This window comes from Nerophis lumbriciformis, linkage group LG19 (assembly GCF_033978685.3).
Source record: "Nerophis lumbriciformis linkage group LG19, RoL_Nlum_v2.1, whole genome shotgun sequence".
In the NCBI taxonomy this organism is placed as follows: domain Eukaryota; kingdom Metazoa; phylum Chordata; class Actinopteri; order Syngnathiformes; family Syngnathidae; genus Nerophis; species Nerophis lumbriciformis.
In genome coordinates this window covers 17,906,479-17,933,037 of record NC_084566.2, presented here as the reverse complement: position 1 = coordinate 17,933,037, position 26,559 = coordinate 17,906,479, and the positions used below count along the sequence as shown (strand labels likewise).

The following is a 26,559-nucleotide window of genomic DNA, read 5'->3' as shown; positions in this document are numbered from 1 at the left end:
ACGGTGTCGTCAGCGCAGTGTGTGGAAATTTGACCGAGAGACAGCAAGTGTGTCAGGGACAACTTAAACCGAATACAGTCGCACTGTTTGGATTCAACCACCAACCAAGCGAGCTTCTACGCCACAACGCATCGTCCAGTTTGTAAAGGTATGTGTGGATTTATCACGAACTACTCTCAGAAACAGGCAGTTTGCGTGCAAGTTCTACAGTTGCATAACTGTGTCATTAGACTACTGACTGACAGCACACTGACACAGTTTGTGTGTGTTGCTGTCACAATGCATTGGTTGCATTCTAAACGCCATAGCGGATTAAAATGCACTCATCGTGTAAAAGAAGGGGGTCGCCACCGCGTCGTCGAATGAATTGGGAGAGTTGTTTCGGGTAGGTCGTCCTTAACACAACACCTTACATAAAGAGCAGCACATAGCTGGCGGGGTTTGTCATGCTGCAACGATCACTGCCTTTTCTCATGCTGAAATGCTTTATTTTGTTTTACTTTCCTTTATCTGTTAGTCTTGTTTAAAAAACACAACTAAATATGAAATAATTTAAATGGTAAACAAATCATGTAAAATGATTATTAAATTAATGTGCCCCTTTTTTGGGTGTTATGGCTTTTTGTTAGGATTTTTTCCAGGTTCTGTCTTTGTTACTATAAACATACTGTAGGGCTCTGTGAATGTGATCCATTCAGATCCTCTAGGACAGTGAGTAACAAAATTTGGTACCTTCTAGTGCAGGGGTGTCAAACTCATTTTAGATCGGGGGCCACATGGAGAAAAATCAACTCTCAAGTGGACCGGACTGGTAAAATGCTCATTTTCCTCGACTGATGCACTGACGTCATGTGGTCTATTTTTTCCCCCACATATGTAGCATAATCTACAAAGATACATAAAATTGCTATTGTGACATCTAGTGGACACATTTAGAACAGCCGTTTCTTTCATTCAAAACTTTCGGCTAATTTTTATACTTAGCAAACTAATCACGTGGGCCGGATAAAACCTGTTCTAGTGTTACGCCAAAGAATCACTTGATTAAAGTACAGTGTTTTATTTACTTATATTCAAACACAGTGTTGCTGTTCAAACTGTGTGTAATGTAACAGTGGCCAAAAATATGAAATATGCTTGTTAAATAAAACTTCTGCCTTGTTTTGAATGAATACCTAGGCCTACTACACTAGTTTATTTTAATGTTGGTTGTTATGGTGGAATTTGAAGAGCTGAAGGTTTTCTGAGGTGAAAAAAGTTTGAGAAACGCTGATCTAGGATATTACTGAGCACCCACAAAATCAAATAGATCACAGCATTTATTTTGCACTAAAATATATAAATACAGAAGGATCCTGGATAGCTTTATCTTTTTGCACCATGAGAGCTGAGTATTACTTGTTGGTCTTCCTATTAGTTCAACCTCTTGCATCCCTATTTGCGTTGCCTTATTCTCCCTTATGTAAGTCTCTCTACAGTAAAAATGGAGCCCAACTGAACTGCACTTTGTGATTAGGCATGTAACTACCCCCAACCTGATACACATTAGTGTTGTATAATGTGGTTTGAGATGACGTATGTGTTAGCAGTCATTCAGAATTAAAGAAAAAAGCAGGATGACTGTCAGTGTGTGATTTTTCTAAATGGGGATTTCTACATGAGTTAGTCTAGTCTCAGCTGCTTTTGCAACATCATTTAATCTTCCGGTTATTTTTTGGAAGATGTAATACTTCCTTTGGGCGTTTGTTTAGCAAGTCATTTAAAATCAAATGAAATATAAGATAAAAATGTGTATGAAATTTAGTTAAAATCTAGTTAATGGTCTTCTATATTGAACTTTCTGCAAAAATGCCACACAGTGCATCCGGAATGTATTTACAGCGCTTCACTTTTCCCACCTTTTTTCCTTTTTTACAGCCTTATTCCAAAATGGAATTAAATTATTTTTGTCCTCAAAATTCTACAGACAATACCCCATAAATTTGCAGTTTAAAAAATATCATTTTCACATTGTCATTATGTGGTATTGTCTGTAGAATTGAGGACAAAAATTAATTTATTCCATTTTAGAATAAGGCTGTAACAACAAAATGTGGAAAAAGTGAAGCACTGTGAATACTTTCTGTATGCACTGTACATTGCAAAAATACTACTCAAAGATGTTCTATCTGGCAGGATCACCCTGCTGTTTTGTAATGACAATTTATTCAGTGAAACGAGAAAAAAAAAGTAAAACATCAGTACATATGAAATTAAGATGCAACAATAATCAATTGTTAATTGAATCGTAGCTCCTGAATCGTAATCGAATTGTGAAGTGCCCAAAGTTTCCCACCTCTACAACCTCTCCTGTTTTCGGAATCTGCTGCAAACTATTTTCTTGCTAGTTATTAAGTCTTAGTTTTCTGCTTGATGCTATTCATGGGCTGTTGGGATTTGACCCAAAGGCCACAAGTTAAACTTGTGCCTTTTAGTCTCATCAATCCTAGACACTTTTGAATTTAGAAGACCGTTCATTGACGCTAATGGCACACTAAAATGTTTCAAATTGTAAGTTTTTCCATTCATCCCTTTTTCATCCGGGAGTGACATGTCTCGATGATTCAGGTATATCACCTATAACTATTTCATGTGCGTCATTGTAGCCAATTAACCTTCTAGGGGCTGTTTGCACTCTGTAACTGTTTCCGTTTAAGTGGTAATTTCTGTCTCACAACCATTGCGCACCCTGACGGAAATAACATTAAGGTGAACTTTAGAGGTGTCCTGTTCTTTTCAGTGCAGAGGATATGATAGAACAGGTCAATAATGGTCTGTCAGTTAACTGGGCTGATTGTAACCTTTACGCGGCTGCCTTGAAGGCAGCGCTCATTGTTATAAGCATTATATCCAGCCCTCTTCCGGTAATTAGCACGTAAACTATGCCCTACATAACACACGCGCAATGCTTATAGTTTTGTGTATTGTCAGCTAATGATATCAATCTGGCAATGTTTAGCTACTTATGTAGGTTATCTTTGAATGTATAGTCTATCCTGGCAACAACATGACTGTAAATTGTTCTCAGCCGACGTGTTGTCGAGACAGTGGTAAGACTAATTCCTCGGGCCGACAAGCAGTTTTTATTATTAATTGTGACAAATATCAACGTTTATCAAATATGTTTTCTTACACCACTTATCGTAACATAAGTTGGCTGGTGGTGCTCCTGTTATATTTTTGGGTTTAAAAAACTTTAAGCAAGTTGCAAACAGCCCCTTATTTGCAATATATGAATAATCATATAAGTGAGTTGGCTCGACCTGGAAACCTCCCAAATGGACTGAACATAACATCTTTAGTCATGACTGGAAACCGTCAGGAGGATGTTAACTCTAATTAAATGTCAAACCAGGTGGGACCGTATTAATTTTGTTTTAATTATTTTCTAGGGAAAAACAATCATATCTATTTTGAGCATTGTATGTACTTCTAGACAATCATGATTTTATTTGTTTGGACAAGCTTAAAGGAAAACTGTACTTTTTGGGGGATTTTGCCTATCGTTCACAATCATTATGAAAGACAAGAACACAGATGTTTTTTGTCGTTACAGCTTGGTTATAATACAGGTTGTAGAACATAAATGAAGTACTGTTGTTGTTTTTAGATGCATTGATTTAAAGGTGGAATGGATTGCTCCCATTGGCTGCATTACTAGTCGCAATGTACGAGCGTTTTTTAAGCTTTAGAATTTGTTCTTGTCTCTCATAAGTACTGTGAGCAATAGGCAAAATAAATTCCAAGGAGGTGCTGTTCCCATTTAAAAACATGTACATTTTGTCATTAGTAGTTTGTTGTTGTTCACTGTTGGACATTAGATATTTGTTTTCCGTCTGCCCTTTCAATTGGTAGGCAATCCCTTTTAAGCTCAGTGTAGCGATTATTAAAAAAACATTTACGATATGTTTTGGGAGACAAAACACCAGGAATTAACATAAAATACTGTACAATACAAACTTAAGACATAATGTTGGTCAATGGTCAACAATTAGTTACAGTGTATTGTACAAATTGCTGATTTGAACAGCATAAATGCTGCAGTTTCTTGGTCCTACACATCTCTACATAGAAAATACTATAATACAGCTTATTATACTACTTTTCTGCATATTAACCTACTTCTCCAAACTTGACTGGACTTTGGCAACCCCATGTCAAAGTAGGTCGAGATTGTGAAGTATGTAACTGTCTACATGCTTTTCATGGAGGACAAGAAGGTGTTTGTTTCACCTCCACTGTACGATTTGGTATACCGTACTTTGTGTAAATGTATCAAGCATGCCCAATTTAAACAAGCAGCATTTTTCTCCCACATTCACCGGATTAACATCTACCATCTTTTTCCCCAAACATGATGTTAAGTTGTCTCCTTGGTTATAGTATCCGCCTGTCTCAATGTCCAAACATGTGACTTGTTTGTGCTGCCAAAATTGTGAAACTTGTCAATTCCTGTAACCAGAGAAAATGTTCTGGGATAAGACCCTCAGGGTGGTAAGAGCAGACCGTTTTTTTTATTGACTTCTTTTGTGAAGTTCCATCACAGTCTAAGATTGCACTGCTTTTCAATCGAATAGGGGAAAAAAAGCCACAAAATGACAACACGACCGCGGATGACATTCTTGCGTTTCATGTGACCCGCGATGGTTGATCCCGTTGAAAAGGTTAAAGGGAGGCCTCAGATGGAACGGATCGTCTCTTCTTTTAAAGGCCACACTGTTTGAGCCAAGCAATAGTTTCACTGTAGATCAGAGAAGCACCTGCAGTGTTTTCCAGAGGTCAGAAAATGAACCCTGCTATGTGCTAAAAAGCATTCAACTTTTTGAGATTTTGTGACCTTCAACTTAACAAATGTTCAGTATCTCATAAAATTGAATGCACCCCTCACCTTCCATTTTTATTACAGTATAGTTTAAGGGGCAATACTATAGGAATGCAACTTGAATCCACAGCCATATTGTCTGAATATCTGGCAACACAAGTGCCCAACGGTGCTCAATCAGTCACACTTTGCACATGTTTTTAGGTTTATATGTGTATCATTTTATCGTTAAGATGAATGTTCTTCTCTCAACAGATTCCTACCAACAGCAGGGCCTTGACAATGGGGTGATTGTGTCCCTCCAGTCCACTCACCAGCAACAAAAACAAGACAGCAGACCTCCTGATGTCAGAAGATTCAGACTCCAAGCACTACTGCTTTTCAATGCTGGAGGACCAGGATAGTGCTCCAGCACGTAGAGCGTCCACATCGTGCAGCTCCATGCCAAGGAGTGCCTCGGGATGCAGTGCCATGGCACAGCTGCAGAGGATGAATGGCTACAGCCAAGGTGGAGCGGACCTCGGCATGCCGTCGGAAGGTAGCGACAGCAGCGGTCAGGAACCTCCCACGTTGCCACGCAACCATCGCAAAAGCGCCCGCTCCCGATCACTCCCGGAGGAAGACGCAGAAATGAAGAGTACCGGGTCCAGCGGCAGCGGCAGCGGCAACGAGAGCCACGGAAACGAGAGCCACAGCAATGAGAGCAACAGCTTGGAGTCGGTGCGCAGCTCCAACAGTACCAGCAAAGATTCTGCTTTGCTGGAGTCTTCTGAGAGCAACAAAAGGTGAGTGCGTTGAATCGTTGATTAGCACTTTAACATAATACACAAGGATCATTGTATCTGAGGAGGTTTCTGTTTAACAAGCCACTCAATGGGTTGATCCCATTTTACCGATGTATCAACTTTTCAGGATGAGTAATAGACACATATTTTGGTTGTCTCAACACATGTGAACATCCATCCATCCTTCCATTTAGGAAGTGTTTATATACAAGTGTGTGAAAGCTGTGTGGAGGGCTTGCAAATACTTTGAATGCAGATGATTTTTGCATATAAAATAAAATATGCCGTGGAAATTCACCTTGTAAAGGGGGGCCTAGACAGTAACCCCCACGATAATTTAGGGAACACTGTACTGTATATTGCCCAAAGTTCATAAAACACCTTAAAAATGCATCCAGGCTTGCACATACAATCTAGGCTTGCACATACAATCATCTCTTGACAGGAGGCCAGGAGTCTGTACTGGTGAGAAAAAAATTATGGCTGCTCCCCGTAGGAAGTCCAGACCTGCATCATTCGGCAGAGGGACTTTGTTGCGCTGTCAACAGTCTCTGTTTATCGCCATAGCAACACATTGTTTCTATGCGGTGATGCTGTTTTAACATTGCCTCACCTCACTGGAAGTAGAAAGCGTCACACTCTCTCGATTGCGACGGCAGTACAATACAAAGACGAAGCAGAAGGAAGAGCACATTTATGGCCAGGATGAGCGTCTTTTCATACAAGTTGCTTGCGTGCATTACCATGTTGAGGAAGGAAGGTGAGCTTCCTCGCCAGGGAGAGACAGGAATTAGGCCTTCTTGGACAACGACAACGACATTGAACCTCTTTGGGCCACCATGCCCTGCTTTTCAACTCTAGTCCAGACTAAAACTGAGTCCCTTGTTGCCACATTAAGCTCTTTCCATTTGGTAAGAGTTTTCCTTGACCCACTTGCTCAAGCCAAAGTTAAGACACAGCTAAAATACATGTTCCCTTTGTGTTTGTTGGACTTGAGGAGGCTATTTACAAAGGTGTTTCTATTATTAGTTGCGTAAGAAGGTTATTCATAGTGTGAGTCGCCATTACGGTCAGCTGTTAATAGTCTATAGTTAAGCCTTCTTGCTCAGTAAGGCGGTAATACAAGTGAGGCTTTAAAGGTCCCTTTTTTATTACAGTATTTTTCAACAATGTCCCAGAGGTCCCACAATAGTGTATTTAAAGCGTGTAGACCAAAATCTAGTCTTGATGTTGGAATTTAGATATGCACTGTATTGTGTTTGTATCTCTTATATAATGATCTGTGTTTGTTTATTCAATATGATTATTAATTGGGACAAATATAAACATTTATGTATGTATGTATTTGTTCTCTTAAACTTAAACCAATAATTGTAAAGTAAGTTATTGTATGTTTGAAATCAACCTTGTTGTTACTGCAATAGTAAGAAGACAACAGAAGGAATTGTAAACAGTATATATAGTATTTATCTATTGCACTGTTCTGTTATTACTCACTCACTTTTGTATTGCTGTTGCTTTGATTTTGTTCTTGTAGGGAAGTTAATGCGTCTCCAATGATGTAATACAGACCAACTAACATGCAGTCAATTAGCCTCCCAAAAAAGCTTTCCAATTATCCGACTTGTCCATGTGTGGCCTGGCCCCTCTAAAACCAGCTCCTACCACTTATACCACTTATAATTAGAGATGCTACTTGTTGTGTATTCATAGCCAGGTAAGCTTGATATTTAGGTGCACCTGTGTTGTTATGAGTCAGTGTCTCAGAGTCTATTTTGGCCTGTAGTTGCCTTGTTAAGCTTGTAGGTTAATCTAAGGAAACACACATGCAACTCTCTTTCCAGATTGACCTGATGTCCTGTGTGTGCGTTTCTGCTTCGTTTAAATTAGTGCGTTTGGTTAATTGAGTGGTGTGACTACTGGTGGTTGTCTTCTAGTTCCGAGTCGCGGCTTAAAAAGCTAAAAAGAGTTACCGGTAATAGAATATTAGAAAGAAGCTCTTGGTATGATCCGGTATAGTTCTCCAGTGTTTGTTGGCTGAATATGACTGAGAATTACTACTGGACATTCCTATCTTATGCAATGACTAGTAAGTACGTTTATAAAGCTTTTGTTAGTGTATTTTTACACTGCACTTTCTGTAATAGCCATTATAGTTTCAGGTGGGTTATGAAATCTACTTGTCCCCACAGTGGTTTTGGATGTGCTAACCTGCTGAGCACCCTTGTAACAACACTCGCGTTAAGGCTCTCCAAATGCGGACATTGCATCTTTGAGTGCACCTTCTTTTGTCAGCCCTCTCCCAAAAAGAGACGAGGCAGCCAAACTTAACACCACACAATGTGGTTTATGCCGTTTTATGGCATTTTTGTCTGATTCTTATGTAACTCTTGGGAGGCATCTCTCCTAAGTCCAGATAAAATTTTAAAATACAACAAATGTGCCACTGTGTTAAACCCTGGCATATGGAACAATAATCTACTATAAAGTAGCCTTCTTTCCTTGAGCTCACTCTGTTTTGAAATAATCATTGTGAAATACTCTTAGTCGTCACAATTATTCTGCTCCTCTGTCTATTCCTTAGCTCCAACTCCCACAGTCCATCTCCCCCCAGCAGCTCCAATGCCTTCAGTTTGCTGAGCTCCGAGCAGGACAACCCGTCCACCAGCGGCTGCAGGTTAGACCCTAGCCTCTCTACATTAAGCCTTCAGTCTTATCTTTCTCAAGCATGTCTTGACTTGGCCAAAATGTTCTGGTGCCACTTGCAGCAGTCAAGAATCTGCCAAAGCCAAGACCCAAAAAGAGCTGCTAAAAACTCTCAAGGAGCTGAAGCGTCATGTGCCGGCCGAAAAGAGACACAACAGCAAGTCCACCACGTTGAACACCCTCAAGTACGCTCTGCGCTGTGTCAAGCAGGTGGAAGGTAAAGTCCCTGTCTCACGGTGGAAGTCTGCTATACTTTTAACAGTTAACTTGATTTGGAAATGTTGTTTTTGTGCAGCTAATGAGGAGTATTACCAGCTGCTGATGACCAATGACAGTCAACCATCAGGCCTGGATGTTTCCTCCTATACCATTGACGAGATAGACAGCATTACTTCAGAATACACCCTTAAAAACAATGTAAGTCAGTGAATTGTTCCATTGTTAGAGCTAAAATTGTGATTTTTGTACAAAACAGTTTTTTTGGAGGATGTTAGTATTTTGCGTTTTAACTGTACCGGTAGTCAAGATCCTAACATGGGCCAACATTTGTGTCTTAGTTGGTTAGCTAGCAGCATTATACCAAACCTATGTAAAAGTTCCTTATCATGTAAAATTGACTTTATAATAAGCTAAATAATTGTGTCTGTTTGTGAGCACTAAACAAGGAAAAAATCTATAATCTCCCTAATTTTTTGCTCCATTTTTGAGAGAAGAAGCTTCACTACACAATAAAACCTGGATCTTTGCCAACTGTTTGTCAGTCAGCAAAGACGTGGGAAATGTTAGTTTGATCATTTTGTTTTTCTTAAGTGAACATCATATACTTAGCATTATGTTGCGGTCAAAGGGGTCGTGTCATGTTTTATTTTTATTTTTTTACATTTAAAACACTACGTTTTAGTGTACATAACATGTAATGGTGGTTCTTTGGTCTAAATTTTGCACAGATTGTGTTTTACGGACATCTTCAAGCCGCTTTCTTACTGCCTCTTCAGAATGTGCCGTTTTTTGGACGGTCTTATTTATTGACTCCACTTTGACTGCGTTTTCTCCTCGCTCACTTTGCTATAGTTTTTAGCGCTTCTATAGCAAGTTTACTGATGGATATAAGTGAGAACTGTTAAGTTGTTGCTCATTGCTAATGTTTGTGCCCTCCCCCCACTCCTGAATGTTATAGTATAACATACTGATTTCCACTTACTCAATTACATTTGAGTTTGGATCAATTATTCCTCCGCCCATTTTTGTAATTTTTGTCCATTACCTGTAATTTTTCATTAGCCAGAAAGAAAGTCAGCATCGTTCTCAATTTCTATCAAATTTCATTAACAATTGATTTGATACCACATAAGTTGTACCGCTATCCAATCACTGTTGAAATGCAGGAGAGCAGAATTTTCCAGTATAGCAGAATATATAACGGAATATTTACATTGGAATAGTTTTTGTTGGATGGTTGTTAACTGTGGTCGTCCCTCCAACAGGATATTTTTGCTGTCGCCGTATCGCTCATCACAGGAAAGATTGTGTACATTTCCGACCAAGCCGCCTCCATCCTTAATTGCAAAAGGGAAGTGTTTAAGGACACCAAGTTTGTGGAGTTCTTGATCCCGCAGGATGTCAGCGTGTTTTACAGCTTCACCACACCTTACCGTCTGCCCTCCTGGAGCATGTGCACTGGAGCTGGTAGGTGACTTTCCACTAAGAATATTTTTGATACAGCCCATGTTGATTCTGCTGATGTACGTAATGTACTTATTCATGATGATGACCTTGACTTTTGTGGAAAAATAATTAACTTCCTACAAACGTAGAGATTGTCATTAATAAAAATCGGAGTAGCTGCAGGAATTATATCGCATTTCTCCTGAATTAAAACATGTCCTTTTTCTCGCTGCAGACTCATCCCCGCCTGACTGCATGCAGGAAAAGTCCTTTTTTTGCCGTATCAGGTGGGTGGATAACTGCGCGTTACGGCAGCGGACCATCTGCTGCTCGTACCTGCTTGTCATTTCTATTCATGCTTTCATTCCCCTCCGTTTTTTTTTAAAATTCTTATTATTACTTTGTGTCATCATATGCGTCACAGTTAATCGGATTATTTATAGTTGATTGTTGTTTGTGCTTTTGTTATTCAGCAGACTGATGTAAGATGAACAGTCCAAATTTCAGTCAACGGCAAATTGAATACTTAATCCCTTTAGTTTAAAATGCAATTATTATTCACTGAGAAACTAAGAAAAATGATGGAAGGTGTAAAAAGTCTTAAATCTTTACTAAACTACATAAAAATATTTTTTATGCAGTTATGCTGACAAACAAGAAGATGAATTTCCAAACATGTACTCCTCCCAGTGTTCAAAATTAAAAAGCATTCCATCATTAATGCTGATTTCCTCCATTTCCAGTGGCGGTAAGAAATGTAAGGACGAACTGCAGTACTACCCGTTCCGCATGACGCCATACTTAATGAAGGTCCAAGTCACAGGTCATGCTGAGGACCAGTTTTGCTGCCTCCTTCTGGCCGAGAGGGTTCACTCTGGTTACGATGGTAAGGAGACACAAATGAACACATCTAGTTTTTCAATACTTTAAAATATTGTTAAAAATAGTGTTCCTGTTTTTTAATAGTGTAATGTATTGGGGTTTTTTTTACATTTTGACAGCACCCAGGATACCCACTGACAAACGCATCTTCACCACCACACACTCTCCAAGTTGTGTGTTCCAGGATGTGGATGAACGGTAAGAAATAACATACATTTCCACAGTTATAGTTTTATTTATATGTTGCAGACATGCTTATGTTAAAGAACATCCCTTCATTAAAGTTTGACAATTAAACATGTCCGAAAAGAAGTGGAAAGAAGCAGAGCTTTTTTTAATCCGAGCAATAGTTGTTCACGTCTTGTTTTTAAATGTCACCATTTTCCACAATATGGCACTGAAGACTTTTTATATTTTTAACTAAACATGGTATATGTATTGTGTGTGTCAGGGCGGTCCCTCTCCTAGGGTACCTCCCACAGGACCTGATTGGCACGTCGGTCCTCCTTCACTTGCACCCCAATGACAGACCAATGATGCTGGCCATTCACAGAAAGAGTGAGTTAAAATAATATGAACAATTAGAAGAAAATGACCTGATAGATAAGTACCCAAAGCAATAATACCTTTGTCGGCATCCTCAGTTCTCCAATACGCAGGGCAGCCATTTGACCAATCGTCTATCCGATTCTGCGCACGCAACGGCGAGTACGTCATCCTTGACACCAGTTGGTCAAGTTTCGTCAACCCCTGGAGCCGCAAGGTCTCCTTTGTTATCGGGAGACACAAAGTCCAAACGTAAGCAACAGACTTTCACTAATCCCTAATTTAATAGACTTTTAGGAAGTACTCCATGTTAACTTGCATTTGTTGGATTCCAGGGGACCTGTGAATGAGGACGTATTTATGGCCCCAGTGGTGGCCGCAGCTGAGCAGAAGACTATGGACTACGACATCCAGGAGATCACGGAGCAAATTCACAGGCTCCTCCTGCAGGTGAGTCAACAAGGAAAAAAAGTAATTCAAAAGTTCAAGGGAGCATTTTTACTTAACATATTTTTACTATGATGCATCAGCCGGTTCATAACAGCGGGTCCAGTAGCTACCGAAGTCTGAACAGCACTGACCCACGACTGGGCATGACCTCCTCCGGGGAGAACCTCAACAATGGCAATTGTAGCAAGTTCCATTTAGAAGAGGAGGAAGTGAGCAGTAAAGACAGGCCGGTGAGTCAACATGTACTGTGGACCCTCAGAAAATAGGATCTTTGATATAGGAATATTGATATAAAGGTGAGATTAGGCTTTTGTGTTTAAACAAAACCTTGTAGAATCCTATCTACATGGCAATTGGTAATGCTTTAGTTTATTTCAAACATGCTTAACACAGAGTAAAGTACATCACATGTTTACACTTGTACCATATCTGAAAAGGAGTTGGGAAGAAGCAGAGCTGATCTAATTCTACCCAATCTCCATGTCTCACCAGTTACTGATAGTTGTTTTACTTTGTCTTTAACATGTACCAGATTAAAAAAAATAACAGAATATGTCTATGTCGTAGCGAACTTTTCAGGAAATCTGCAAAGGAATCCATCTCCAAAAGAGCCAGGAGCAGAGCAAGAAAGTTCATATCAGTAAGTTCCACTTTGAGAGCTGATGTTCAGTGAGTTGTTAACTTGACCTCACCCTCAAACTTCTGGCTCCTCTCCAGGAGAGTCAGTGCAAAAGAGCTCAGCTGTGGTTCGACCCAAGGACTGTGCCGCTCTCCTCAACTCGAAGGAGACCGCAACACTGATGGAGGAGAGTAGGTCATCTTTCCATGAAGAGATGTCATTAAACGATCAGACCGTCTACTCCTACCAGCAGATCAGCTGTCTGGACAGCGTTATAAGGTAAAAAATCACGTGTTTAGATAATGTGTTGCTGTGGAACCTCACTATAGACACCACTCACGTAGGTTAATTTGCTCTATTCAGTTTAAAAACATAATACAATGAACTCATCCATGGTATCAATGCTGGCTGAGGAGTTTGCTCCTTTTTGCTATTACAACATTGATTTTGTTGCTGCTGTGTTGTGCAAAATAATTACTACATGACAACGTTGTCACATATTCTATTCTTAGTGCTCTCTAAATCAGTATTAAAGTTGAAATATTTCAGTTCTTCAGTTTTCAAATTTGAGGAGTACCCTCTCTTCAGCCATCGCCTCCTTCCAATAAAAGTTTCATCCTCTGTGCAGTTGAAGTGAATTAGCATTTTAGCTGAAATTGCAACCGTTTTTGCACCAGCGACCGGTTTAACATAGACATTTTTTTACGGACCGGCCTTCCATGTGTAGCAGATAAATACAGCAAAAATATGTGCAAAAAAATACAACTCACCATAAAGCTGAATCAGTGGGAGCCATGGCCTTTTTCCCTTTGTTAAAAAAAAGCTCTCCAAAGACTTTTGTTGTTTACACATTTACGCTAGCTTGTGGGCTCATTTTTTATCTGATGCGTTATACGTTAAACAACATTGTCAAGGACAAGAGCAAAAATATATAATACAAGTAGATATACTTATCCACTGCATTTACTACTGTGATAAACTATTTTTGTTTTACTGTTGCTATTTAACAATTGCTTGCTGTAGTTTTTACAGTTTTTTTTACAGTGTATCCTTGTCATACATACTAGGTACTTGGAGAACTGTAATGTCCCCATCGCTCTGAAAAGGAAATGCCAGTCCTCCTCTAACACCACGTCCTCTAACTCCGATGAGGACAAACACCAAGGGTGTTTCACCATGCAGGTTTCTGAAGGTATGTCCCACTTCATTGCTTCCACAAAGGGATAGCAAATAATATCATCTTATCATAGAGAAAAACCTACTACCTTCTAAGGCCCTTCGTTTCAAAGCTTCTCTCGCAGGACTCCAAAATGGCAGCCCCAAGTCAGTGTCTCTTCTGTTTTCTGTTCTCTTGGCAGAACCCGCATTGTTGAAGGATCAGTCCGGTCTCTCCGCTTTAGAAGACAAAAAACCCAGTGATACGTCCACAGCGGTAGTGGGCACTTCGCTGCCCCTACCTTTACCTAACAAACCAGAAAGTGTGGTGTCCATTACAAGCCAGTGTAGCTACAGTAGCACCATAGTACATGTTGGGGACAAGAAACCACCGCAAGAATCAGGTACAGTGCAGTGAAAAAAGATCTTCCCGTCCACCGTTTTTTCTCTCTTGTTGCATATTTTTGAGTTGTTTTTTCCACTACTTGTGGAGCACCATTATTGTCCACTCAAAAAAGCAGTAAAACCTACACCAATGGGAACTTACTGTATATACTTAAAATGTATTTTGTTAATTTAATGTATCTGCAAATCACTGTTTTAATTAGCACATTTTATTTGATGTTGTTAGTGTTATTTTTTAATCAATTTAATTTTGAATGTTAAAAAATAAATAGTAAATTTGTGCCCAAAATATTTTCAAACCTAACCTGACCGCAAATATGCCATGAAAGAGAAAATAAAGCAGGAGAAAAACACTTTTCACAGCACTGTGCAATGCAGCTGCGTATCATTATGTACTTGTTTGCTGCACATGTGCATGTGTTGGTGATGTCATCTTAATGTGCAAAAGGGGAATGTCCGCCATGCACTTTTATCACATGACCAACATAACGCATTTGTGCTGCTCCCCACATATTTCTATGTTTCTCTATAAATGTATGTATGTCAGTTGTGATTGACGGCTCAAAACAAAGTATGTCGAAAGTTCCTTCCACTTTCATGATCTAAATGTTAAGTCTGTCATGCTCTGTGTGCTAACAAAAAACGTGTTTCTCCGTGAAACGATAACATTTTTGTACTCTGTCATCCATGCAGAGATCATAGAAGATATCTCAGGTGCAGGTGAGACTGTAGAATCTGCCCAGAACCCTGTTGTTCCACCTTGTGCCGTGGGACCTCCCTGCCAGGAGAGGGAGTCTTACAAGAAACGGGGCTTGACCAAGCAGAGTCTGGCTGCCCACACGCAGAAGGAGGAACAAGCCTTCCTTAACCGCTTTAGGGAACATCGCAAACTCACAAACCTCAACGCCAACTGCTCGCAGTACCTGGAGCGCGGAAAGGAAAAGGTCGCCAGTGACGGTAATGCTTTAAACCACACGTGCACATTACCCAATATATCTAGTGGTAGTCCCCTTTAGGGATAAGCGATACCCCACACTTTCTTACCGATACGATACCAAAACCTCTTGCATTGCAATACTAATACTTGTCAGTACAAGGGCAATGTTTTGGGAACTAAATAATATTCTTAGTAATAGGATACCAAGCAAGCACAGGGAGTGACAAAACTAAATTGTTAGAAATTGCTATAAAATGGAAAAGATTAAATAACCTCTGCTTCTTCCTACTCCTTTTTGGATATGTTGTAATATGATGTACCATATTGTAGCTGTATGTATGTTCGAAATAAATTAAAACCATAACCACAATCAAAACAGGCCTCGGTATCATTTAATTACAGCTATATATTAATGCAAAGCAATGGTTTGGAAATAAATATGCTACCAATATCAAATCAAACACAATTCATTGTTCTACAATAAAACAGATGCATATTTTTTACTTTTTTATTGATCAAATATACCAGTAGAGGTATGCAAAAAAAAAAATTCCATTTGACGATACTTTGCTAACAAATACAGAGTTTCCCTTAGATTGCCAAGATACCTGTGGTGGTGGGGGCATGGTCACTATGACGTAATTGCATAATTTGCTATTAGATTATTTTCTTTAAAAAGGCTAAAAAAAATGTCTACATACGTTTAAAAACCAAATCTGTTATATATTTTTTAAATAATTTTGCCATATTTTCAATTGTTGCTGCTTATTGTGCAGTGTACTTTGTTGAGAATTTTTCAAGTGTCGAGACACTTTTAAAAACTTGTTTTTATTAAACAACACTAGCAACAAGTCTAGCATCTTTTTCTGGTGTTATTATAAAATGTACCCGTGTTGAGAGACTCTACCTTTGTCGCTCAGTGACCCTGACGAGAGGCGAGCCGCAGCGAGCATGACGTCACACTTGCTTGGCGCTGCTGCTCCAATGGAACTTTCTCCCTTTAAAAGCCGCCACTGTCCTCTTAATATTTGCAAATGTTTTAGATCGTTGTCCATGGGTGTATCTGGGATATATTAAAGTTACGTCCTTAGCGAAGACATGCTGACAATGCTGCAGATAATGCCATGCGTCCTGTTTACATCTGGTTTCGTCAGCGCCGTTTTCGGTTAACAAAATCTTTCTCCGGTGGCCGAGTTTTCGGTGCATCACTAGTCGATAGTGCACACATAATAGGCTATATATCCATTCGTAATGTAACGACCTGCTGGTGATAATGTTTTATGTTCGTGTGGTTTTCATGTGCGCCACTTTCAGTTGCATTAAGGGGAAACCCTCAAGTATGCATACATATACGTACATTTTTTGTTGTTTATCAACTCTTGACCTCATACTTTTTTACAAATTTTCTATCCTATACTTAATCTAAAGTTCTTATTTGCAATGGGAGGCAGAAGGAAAAGTAATTCCTTCCAAATTATTCTGACTTTTAAACGGCTTGTTTTATCAGATTATTTGATAATATCAATCGATTAATTCTCTAAAGCACGCTCATCTCCCCAAATGTGTACAAGTATCGTAAACCTCCGTATCGGTAATGTACTGTAGATGTACAGGCCAAAAATTTGGACACAACTTTTCATTTCAATGCATTTTCTTTATTTTCATGACTATTTACGTTGTAGATTGTCACTGAAGGCATCAATACTATGACATCTGTGAAGTGAAAACCCTTTCAGGTGACTACCTCTTGAAGCTCATCGAGAGAATGCCAAGAGAGTGCAAAACAGTAACCAGAGCAAAGGGTGGCTATTTTGAAGGAAATAGAATCTAAAACATGTTTTCAGTTATTTTACCTTTATTTTGTTAAGTACAAAACTCCACATGTGTTCAATCATAGTTTTGATGCCTTCAGTGACAATCTACAATGTAAATAGTCATGAAAATAAATAAAACCCATTGAATGAGGAGAAAGTGTGTCCAAACTTTTGGCCTGTACTGTATTTTGTATCGATCCCCCCATCATTAGTCTGCAGTATCAAGTTGGGTAGTTGTGTTTTTTTATCTATTTGTTACGATCATTCTCAAATTCTGCTTCCTCACAGCGGCCCCAGCTGCCCAGCCCAGAAAGCAGAGTGGTCCAAACGCAGCACGGCGCAGTGTCCGCAATAAGAAGACCAAATTAAAGCGAGCCAAGCAGACCGAGTCCTCAGACAGCACGGCGTCACACCCAAGTTACCACCACCACCACCACCACCCGCGAGCTACCCCCCTCAACCATGGCCTTAACCCCACCTCCTGGTCTCTTTCAGACACGCCCCAGTCCACATTCCCCGTGGCCTACCCTGCCGTAGTCCCTGGTTATCCGCTCCAGGTTTACCCCAGAGCCCCTTCCATATTTCCCCGCACAGATGCCACTGTGCAAGGCTTCACTGACAATCAAGGAGTCCCCGCTCCGACTTGCCCACCAGGCATCCATCAAGCACCTTATACGGCACCCATTGTCACCCCCTTCATGGCTGTGGTTCTCCCCAACTTCATGTACCCTCCCATCGCCCCTGGACTTCCACCCCCGCAGCCAGTGTACCTCCCATTGACTGGGGGCTTCCCTAGCCAGGCACAGGCTTTTTGTCAACCGGCTTTTCCGCCACATGGAACATTCATGATGCCGCCCCCATTTAGCGCTCAGACTCCGTTCAATGCCCAGAACTCCTTTGCCCCCCAGGTGGGCTACATGACGCCGTCCTTCTACTTCCCTCCATCCTCAGAAACCCAAAAAGCTCCCGTGGAGGGGCAGTCTCGCTCTTCAACACCACAGTCTGGAGGAGGACGTGGAGCCAGGGCTTCCCCTCCGCTCTTCCAGTCTCGCTGCAGCTCCCCTCTAAACCTACTGGAACTGGAGCTGTCTGTGGACCGGCAGGACTGCACGGTGCTGTCCCCTGGAGGGCAAGGCGGTAACGCAGTCGAACGGGACAAGGGAGCAGGCGGCGTGCAGGCCAAAGAGATGGAGCTGACACAGGTACACAAGGAAACAACACAGCCTTTCATTCGTTCCCCAAAATCTCCCACTATGCAACAATTCACAATGTCTATACTTCCCCATGTCCCACAAATATGAGCATATGAGACATTGTTCTTATGTCTCTAGGAAGTGATTCAGAATGATTCACAGAATATTTGAAACTACATGTTTTCCTTCTATGCCATGTATAAAGTCAAAATCAGTCTAAAAAGTCCAAAATTGAACTGTGGCCCTGGGTGTTAACACATGATTATTCCTTACACCCTTTAGCCATCTCTCAGTCTCCTTGGTCCACCTGGACCGTTGTATAACGAGGGCACGTCCCGTGTCTCTGAGAGTTTGTCTTGGGATAAAGTGTTCTCTAGGCTGCTGGCTTGCAGCTTTGAGGTAGGCTAATCATCCGAAAAGCTCCACCCTTATCCAATACCATACCTATCCGATTCCATATGTCCGTAATAACTGTCACGATATCTCTTCCCACCCACTCCCACGTTTTTAAATTTATAATTTGCATATTTAACCGCAGCACAGACCAGAGCTGCAAAACCTGACATTGCTGCAACAATACCTTATTTTTAATGTGTATATTTTTGATTCTACACTGGTATTGGGTGGACCAGCCAGGATATGTGCAATTTCAAGACATGATGAACACATTTTTCACTAAAGTACAGTACAGGCCAAAAGTTTGGACACACCTTCTCCTCATTCATGCGTTTTCTTTATTTTCATGACTATTTACATTGTAGATTGTCACTGAAGGCATCAAAACTATGAATGAACACATGTGGAGTTATGTACTTAACAAAAAAAGGTGAAATAACTGAAAACAAGTTTTATTTATATATATATATAGTTTCTTTAAAATAGCCATCCTTTGCTTTGATTACTGCTTTGCACACTCTTGGCATTCTCTCGATGAGCTGTACTGTACATTTGACACCTACAGGGCGAGCACAGGAATGTTCATAACTGCTCATTTGTGCATACTGTGCAGAATTCCCATTCACACTTGAATTTTGCCCTTCTAGATCCAGATTATTTTGAATTTACATGAAACTATGCAGAGTTTTTTGTCTTTTAAACAAGCATAAATTCAATGTAACGTGTCTTGCCATGACATAATTTCTGGTATTTTGAACCAAGTAAGACTAAAACGGTAAAATACAGATTGTATACTACAAATTGTAAGCTCGAGGAGTGGACATCAACCGTCTCGCTTATGAGGGCGACTCTCCTGTTTTCCAGGTGTCTCGCGGCGACGACAACAACAGCGATGCCAACTCGTGCTCCAGCGACATGTTGGACATTATCCTGCACGGGGACTCGTGCTCGGGCACAGGCTCGGCCACCTCGGGGTCCATGGGCTCCAGGTCCAACGGCTTCGGAACGTCGGCCAGCGGGACGTCCAACAGCGGAACATCTAAGAGCAGAATGTCGGCCAGCGGGACAGGTGTGCTCATTTCTGTATCTTACGCAATACGTAGTCCGAACTTTTGCCAACATTTGTGTATTCGCCTCGCAGGTAGCAACAGCAGTAAATACTTTGGCAGCGTAGATTCGTCCCAGAATAGCCAGAAGGTGAAAGGTCACTCGAGCAGCAGCGAGATGGAGCAGAGCGACCACGTCATGAAGTACGCGCTGCAGGATCCAATATGTCTCCTCATGGCCAAAGCTGACAACAAGGTGATGATGACCTACCAGCTCCCCTCTCGGTGAGTAGCGAAATCTGATTTTATCCTAATAATAATAATAAAATGTTTTCCGTTCTTCTGTAGCTAAATAAATATCAGAAACACAATTAACTCATATTACATATCGTTGAAGGTGTCAGTCATTCATAATTGACGATGCTGTGACTCTGTGCTTCTTTGTGTTGCTACTGGCTGCCCTCTGGTGGTAGACCCGGTCTGCAAAACTTAACAAAAAAAACTGTGATTTGATCATTTTAATGTGATTTGTGATTTGCAGGGTAGACCCCAGCATAATATTTTTTCTGCTTTAAATGGTCTTTTTTTTATTTTTTTATGGTATCTATATATAAATCTCTTTGTTTATAATGTATATTTTCTGCTGAATCTACTCTTTATTTTATGCTGCCTTTTTTTGCTGCGGCTGTTACATATACTGTAATATTGTACACGCTAATTGGGATTTGTTATATATTGTATATCTTATATAATAGTATATATTGTAGGGGTGTGAAAAAAAATTGATTCGAATTCGAATCGTGATTCTCACGATATGCGATTCAGAATCGATTCTCATTTTTAAAAAAATCTATTTTTATTTTATTTATTTATTTATTTATTTATTTTTTTATTTTTATTTATTTAATTAATCAATCCAACAAAACAATACACAGCAATACCATAACAATTCAATCCAATTCCAAAACCAAACCCGACCCAGCAACACTCAGAACTGCAATAAACAGAGCAATTGAGAGGAGACACAAACACGACACAGAACAAACCAAAAGTAGTGAAACAAAAATTAATATTATCAACAACAGTATCAATATTAGTTACAATGTCAACATAGCAGTGATTAAAAATCCCTCATTGACATTATCATTAGACATTTATAAAAATAAAAATAAAAATAAATGAACAATAGTGTCACAGTGGCTTACACTTGCATCGCATCACATAAGCTTGAAAACACACTGTGTCCAATATTTTCACAAAGATAAAATAAGCTTTATTTTTGGTTCATTTAATAGTTAAAACAAATGTACATTATTGCAATCAGTTGATAAAACATTGTCCTTTACAATTATAAAAGCTTTTTACAAAAATCTACTACTCTGCTTGCAGACTGGGGTAGATCCTGCTGAAATCCTATGTATTGAATGAATAGAGAATCCTTTTGAATCGGGAAAATATCGTTTTTGAATCGAGAATCGCGTTGAATCGAAAAAAATCGATTTTGAATTGAATCGTGACCCAAGAATCGATATTGAATCGAATCGTGGGACACCCAAAGATTCGCAGCCCTAATATATTGTATACTGTATATATAATATATAAATATTACATATGTTATGTTTCTTCTTGCCCTGATGTGGGATCTGAGCCGAGGATGTCGTTGTGGCTTGTGCAGCCCTTTGAGGCATTTGTGATTAAGGGCTATATAAGTAAAATTTGATTGATTGATTGATATTTTATATTGCTACTATGGTACATTTTTAGTCTACTTTATATCTTTTTGTTTTCGCCCTCTTTTTGTGCCGTTGTGTGCATTATCCTTTCCATCCATTGTAACTGAGCTACTGTGTGGAACAATTTCCCTTGTGGATCATTAAAGTTTGGCTAAGTCTAAGTTTAATGGCGCAATGTGCAGGCAGTATGACAAGTGAATTCAAACAATGTTTTCCAGCAAAAAGATGCTTCAGCAAAATTTTGTGTAAGATTTTGTGTAAATGCACGCTCTGTAAGTACAGCAATTGATTGTCAATGAAAGCCATCTTTTTTAAAAATTGACGTATTTATAGGTGCGTCCATTGTTTGTATTGTTTGGCCATTTATATATCTTATAACAGGGATCTGCTTGTATTTGCAATCTCCTGTCAATAGACAACCGTTACTGGGAAGTTGTAGTGTTTGCTGAAATTAAGCGGCTAAAAGATGTCTGTCCTTGTACCCGCAGTGACATCCAAAAGGTTCTCCAAGAGGACCGCAAGAAGTTGAGGCTGATGCAGAATAGTCAGCCGAGCTTCACTGAGGAGCAGAAGAGAGAGCTGATTAAGGTCCACTCCTGGATGAAGAAGGGAGGTCTGCCCAAAGCCATAGATGTCAAGGTAAGCTACTACATTTCCGATGACTTTGCTCTTTAATAAATTATCTCAGAAATGAGTTGAGCTGAATGTACAAAACCCAAAACCAGTGAAGTTGGCACGTTGTGTAAATCGTAAACAAAAACGGAATACAATGATTTGCAAATTCTTTTCAACTTATATTCAATTGAATAGACTGCAAATACAAGATACTTAACGTTCGAACTGGAAAACTTTATTTTTTGCAAATATTAGTTTATTTGGAATTTGATGCCTGCAACATGTTTCAAAAAAGCTGGCACAAGTGGCAAAAAAGACTGAGAATGTTGAGGAATGCTCATCAAACACTTATTTGGAACATCCCACAGGTGAACAGGCTAATTGGGAACAGGTGTGTGCCATGATTGGGTATAAAAGCAGCTTCCATGAAATGCTCAGTCATTCACAAACAAGCATGGAGCGAGGGTCACCACTTTGTCAACAAATGCGTGAGAAGAATGTTGAACAGTTTAAGAACAACATTTCTCAACCAGCTACTGCAATGAATTTAGGGATTTCACCTGCTACAGTCAGTAATATCATCAAAAGGTTCAGAGAATCTGTAGAAATCACTGCACGTAAGCGGCGATATGTACTGTGGATCCCTCAGGCGGTACTACATCAAAAAGTGACATCAGTGTGTAAAGGATATCACCACATGGGCTCAGGAACACTTCAGAAAACCACTGTCAGTGACTACAGTTCGTCGCTACATCTGTAAGTGTAAGTTAAAACTCTACTATGCAAAGTGAAAGCCATTTATCAACACCCAGAAATGCTGCCAGCTTCGCTGGGTCCAAGCTCATCTAAGATGGACTGATGCAAAGTGGAAAGGTGTTCTGTGGTGTGACGGGTCCAGATTTAAAAACATTTTTGGAAACTGTGGACGTCGTGTCCTCCGGACCAACGAGGAAAAGAACCATCAGGATTGTTATAGGCACTAAGTTCAAAGCCAGCATCTGTGATGGTATGGGGGTGTATTAGTGCCCAAGGCATGGGTAACTTACACATCTGTGAAGGCACCATTAATGCTGAAAGGTACATACAGGTTTTGAAGCAACATATGTTGCCATCCAAGCAACGTTATCATGGATGCCCCTGCTTATTTCAGCAAGACAATGTAAACATAGTGTAAACAATGTGACATAGTAAAAGAGTGCGGGTACTAAACTGGCCTGCCTGTAGTCCAGACCTGTCTCCCATTGAAAATGTGTGGCACATTATGAAGCCTAAAATACCACAACAGAGACCCCGGATTGTTGAACAACTTACGCTGTACATCAAGCAAGAATGGGAAAGAATTCCACCTGAAAAGCTTCAAAAATTGGTCTCCTCAGTTCCCAAACGTTTACTGAGTGTTGTTAAAAGGAAAGGCCATGTAAAAACAGTGGTAAATTGCCCCTGTGCCAACTTTTTTGCAATGTGTTGCTGCCATGCAAAAAAAAAAAAAGTTTCTCAGTTCGCACATTAAGTATCTTGTCTTTGCAGTCTATTAAATTGATTATAAATTGAAAAGGATTTGCAAATCATTGTATTCTGTTTTTATTTACGAATTACACAACATGCCAACTTCACTGGTTTTAGGTTTTGTAAAAAACAGCACAACATCCAAAACGATAAAACATATAAAAGTAATACAAGCAGCAAAATAAATAAAATAAATAAATCTAAAATTATAAAAGCCTCCACAATATTCAATGTCCAGCAGACAGGCTTGCTTGCTAATGGTTCCACAGACCAGTAATTATATTGTTGTTTGACTCAGCTGCATACACATGAAACTAAACATTAAATAAATAATATTTATTGATTTAATAATATCATATTTTTATTATTAATACCTTTTGATATTATTGCAATTTTTACCGTAATTAAATGTTTTACTATATGCCATATATATTTTAAATACGTATGATTTACCTTTTTGTATGTTTTTAAATGTATTTTCCTGCATTCTTAATTTGTGGCGCTTTTAAAGTCCTGGGGTGTTTTTAAAAGGCCATGATAAAATGCATTTCTAGTAATGATAGGAATAATTATTTTTATGATTATTTCGGTGTGGTTAGAGTTTAGAGCACAAGTGTCAAACTCAAGGCCCGGGGGCCAGATCTGGCCTTCCACATCAATTTGTGTGGACCCCGAAAGTGTGGAAATATGTGTAAATAAAGTACCTTTACTTTTCTTAATGAATGTATTACAAAAATAAATGTACTGTGTACAATAACATATATTTACACTTTAATCATCTCTAATAATAAAACAAAATATTGTATCATCATATATTTCAAAACAATGTTAATGTTCAAATAAAGATAAATACTTAAACATCTGCTTGGCTTATGATTTCAAAGCAAGTAATCTAACAAACTGTTTATATTATAATTTTACAGTAACGTTTTTTTTTTTTACAGTAAAATCCACTTTCAATATAGAGTAATAATACACTACAAAACACAACAACCGTAGATTTTACAGTATAAAAAACTTGCATGAATTTTTACGTAAAATAAACAGTGGTACCGTTTTTCCATTCCATTTCATTTAATTCCATGTATTTTTTTATTTTATATGCTGTAAAAATAAAAACCTGCAAATATTACGGTAACATTGTGGCGACTGAGCTGCCAGTTTCATACAGTACAATCTAAAGATTTGGCTTTGTACAGCATACGTAAAAAAAAAGATAAACAATTATACACGTTTTATATATACACATTTATATTCATACTGTATATTATTCACTGTTAAAATCGGCCCTCTGAGGGCAACCATAACTGTGATGTGGCCCTCAATGAAAACAAGTTTGACACGCCTGCTGTAGAGTGATTGTCTGTGTCCTATTATAATAAAGGTTGAATCGCTAAAGTGTAATTGACCAATTTCTCCACTGGGTGGCACTATGATGTAGTCGCTCTTCTTGTGTATTGCAATGAATGAGAAAACCCAAGCATTCTAGTATTTTGAAAGGCAGAATTCTTGGATTGTGCAGCTGTACCCAATGAAGTCAAGTTTTTATTCCAACATCTCTTCCTCGTCCAGGTCTGCTCCTGCTGCGACAGCGCCATTGATTCGGCGCCAGCGGACAACTTGCCGGACTTGGACCTCGCGGACCCCGAGCCTGCGGAGCTTAGCTGCCACAGGACGGACGCCTCCCCTCCTGGCTCCTGCACTAAAGACTTTAAACTAGACTTTAAACACAAAACCACTCAAGACTTTGCATTCTCGTGACAAAGACGGGGGCTACCCCATGTTCATCATTCCAAAATAACTTTTATGCTGTAATATAGTCTTGAATTTTTGTAGAATTGTAAATTATTTTTTTTAATGTTGAGCGCTCGCTATGCGCATGATACATTTTCTCTGTTGTTATTTCGAAATGTGCAGCTCTTTATGGACGCTGCAGGCGACGTACAGATGGAGCGCAGGAAGGGAAATGTTAAAAGTATGGCAGCCGCAGTAAGTGAGTTCCTACAACACTTTGCTGCTGCAGGCCGAGGAGAACCATTTGAAGGCACAAGTGCACTTTGCGGGGCGGCGTTGGAGGATGAGGATTCGTGTTGATCTTTATCTGTCGCCGCCCTTTTAATTCATTCATTTCTGTTTTTTCAATTTGCCTAATAAACAAAAGTGAACCACTGGACAATCAGAGCATTCTCTCACTTTATTAAAGTATATTATATTTCCGAAAATAGTGGCCTCGCTTTTCATAGACGCTACTTGAACTCTTCCTACCGGGGGAAGAAAACAAGTGGTACCACTTGTCTATAAACTACAGTATTTTACGGACTATAGGGCGCACCGGATTATAAGGCGCACTGCTGATGAATGGTCTATTTTCGATCTTTTTTCATGTATAAGGCGCACCGGATTAAAGGGCGCATTAAAGAAGTTTTTTTTTTTTTCTGAATGTAAAACACTTCCTTGTGGTCTACATAACATGTGATGGTGGTTATTTGGTCAACATTTTGCATAGATTATGTTTTACAGATCATCTTCAAGTAGCTTTCTGACAGTCGCTTCAGGATGCGCCGTTTTGTTCTTTTTTAATCCACAGTCATGTTTAAATCAGCTAGTATTTTCCCAGGTAGTGTGTCTTCTTGTGACCTCCTTGCTTTTATCTTATGTCCGCTAGTACCCTCTGTTTTGTCTTAAGGGCTCCTGTTTGCCGGCTCACAGGGCTGTATTGGCCAGTTCCTTATCTATTTTGAAGAAGCAGCCGCGCTCCTTTCTGGGCTGTTTTTGCTCAGTGTGTTTTATTCCCTGAGAGGAAGACTGATCGCGTGCAACAAGACTTAGTAATAAAGACATTTTGTCATTTTAAAAAATTGTATATAATCATATTAATAATGCATTCTTAACTCTGTCTTTTTTTTATGTAGTGCAGTTCGACTTATTCCTAATTTTGCTGTTTTCGCTCAACATCAGCTAACACTTTTTGTTTGGATTTAGACCTCTTTTTGCTGACGCTATTGTCGCATTGTAAGGGCTGGTCTCCTAAAGCTTTAGTAAAACTTGGCCTAGTACCGTATTTTTGGGACTATAAGTCGCAGTTTTTTTCATAGTTTGGCTGGGCTCCAGTGCGATTTATATGTTTTTTTCCTTTATTATGCATTTTCGGCAGGTGCGACTTATACTCCGGTGCAACTTATACTCCGAAAAATACGGTACTATTCTGTCTCCGGGGTCCTTTTTATTCAACATACATGTCATCC

The 26,559-nt window shown here is 39.5% G+C and overlaps 1 protein-coding gene across 3 annotated transcripts; it reads left to right on the top strand.

Moving 5' to 3' along the window:
* On the top strand, window positions 1-25,490 carry per2 (period circadian clock 2). 3 transcript variants are annotated; one of them, XM_061979455.2, is made up of 23 exons: window positions 1-148; window positions 5,117-5,646; window positions 8,231-8,323; window positions 8,415-8,569; window positions 8,648-8,769; window positions 9,837-10,038; window positions 10,253-10,304; window positions 10,761-10,903; window positions 11,019-11,097; window positions 11,351-11,457; window positions 11,544-11,697; window positions 11,781-11,895; window positions 11,976-12,125; window positions 12,463-12,535; window positions 12,613-12,793; window positions 13,582-13,706; window positions 13,873-14,073; window positions 14,768-15,031; window positions 17,114-18,027; window positions 19,279-19,483; window positions 19,556-19,745; window positions 21,682-21,832; window positions 24,887-25,490. In XM_061979455.2, the coding sequence occupies exons 2-23, from the start codon at window positions 5,207-5,209 to the stop codon at window positions 25,073-25,075; spliced, it is 4,305 nt and encodes a 1,434-aa protein (XP_061835439.2). In that variant the 5' UTR covers window positions 1-148; window positions 5,117-5,206; the 3' UTR covers window positions 25,076-25,490. The 3 variants fall into 3 exon arrangements, with proteins under 3 accessions (XP_061835439.2, XP_061835438.2, XP_061835440.2); XM_061979454.2 differs by adding an exon at window positions 18,301-18,417 and having other exon boundaries at window positions 19,279-19,745; XM_061979456.2 differs by lacking the exon at window positions 13,873-14,073 and adding an exon at window positions 18,301-18,417 and having other exon boundaries at window positions 19,279-19,745.
* The last annotated feature ends 1,069 nt before the right edge of the window (window positions 25,491-26,559 follow it).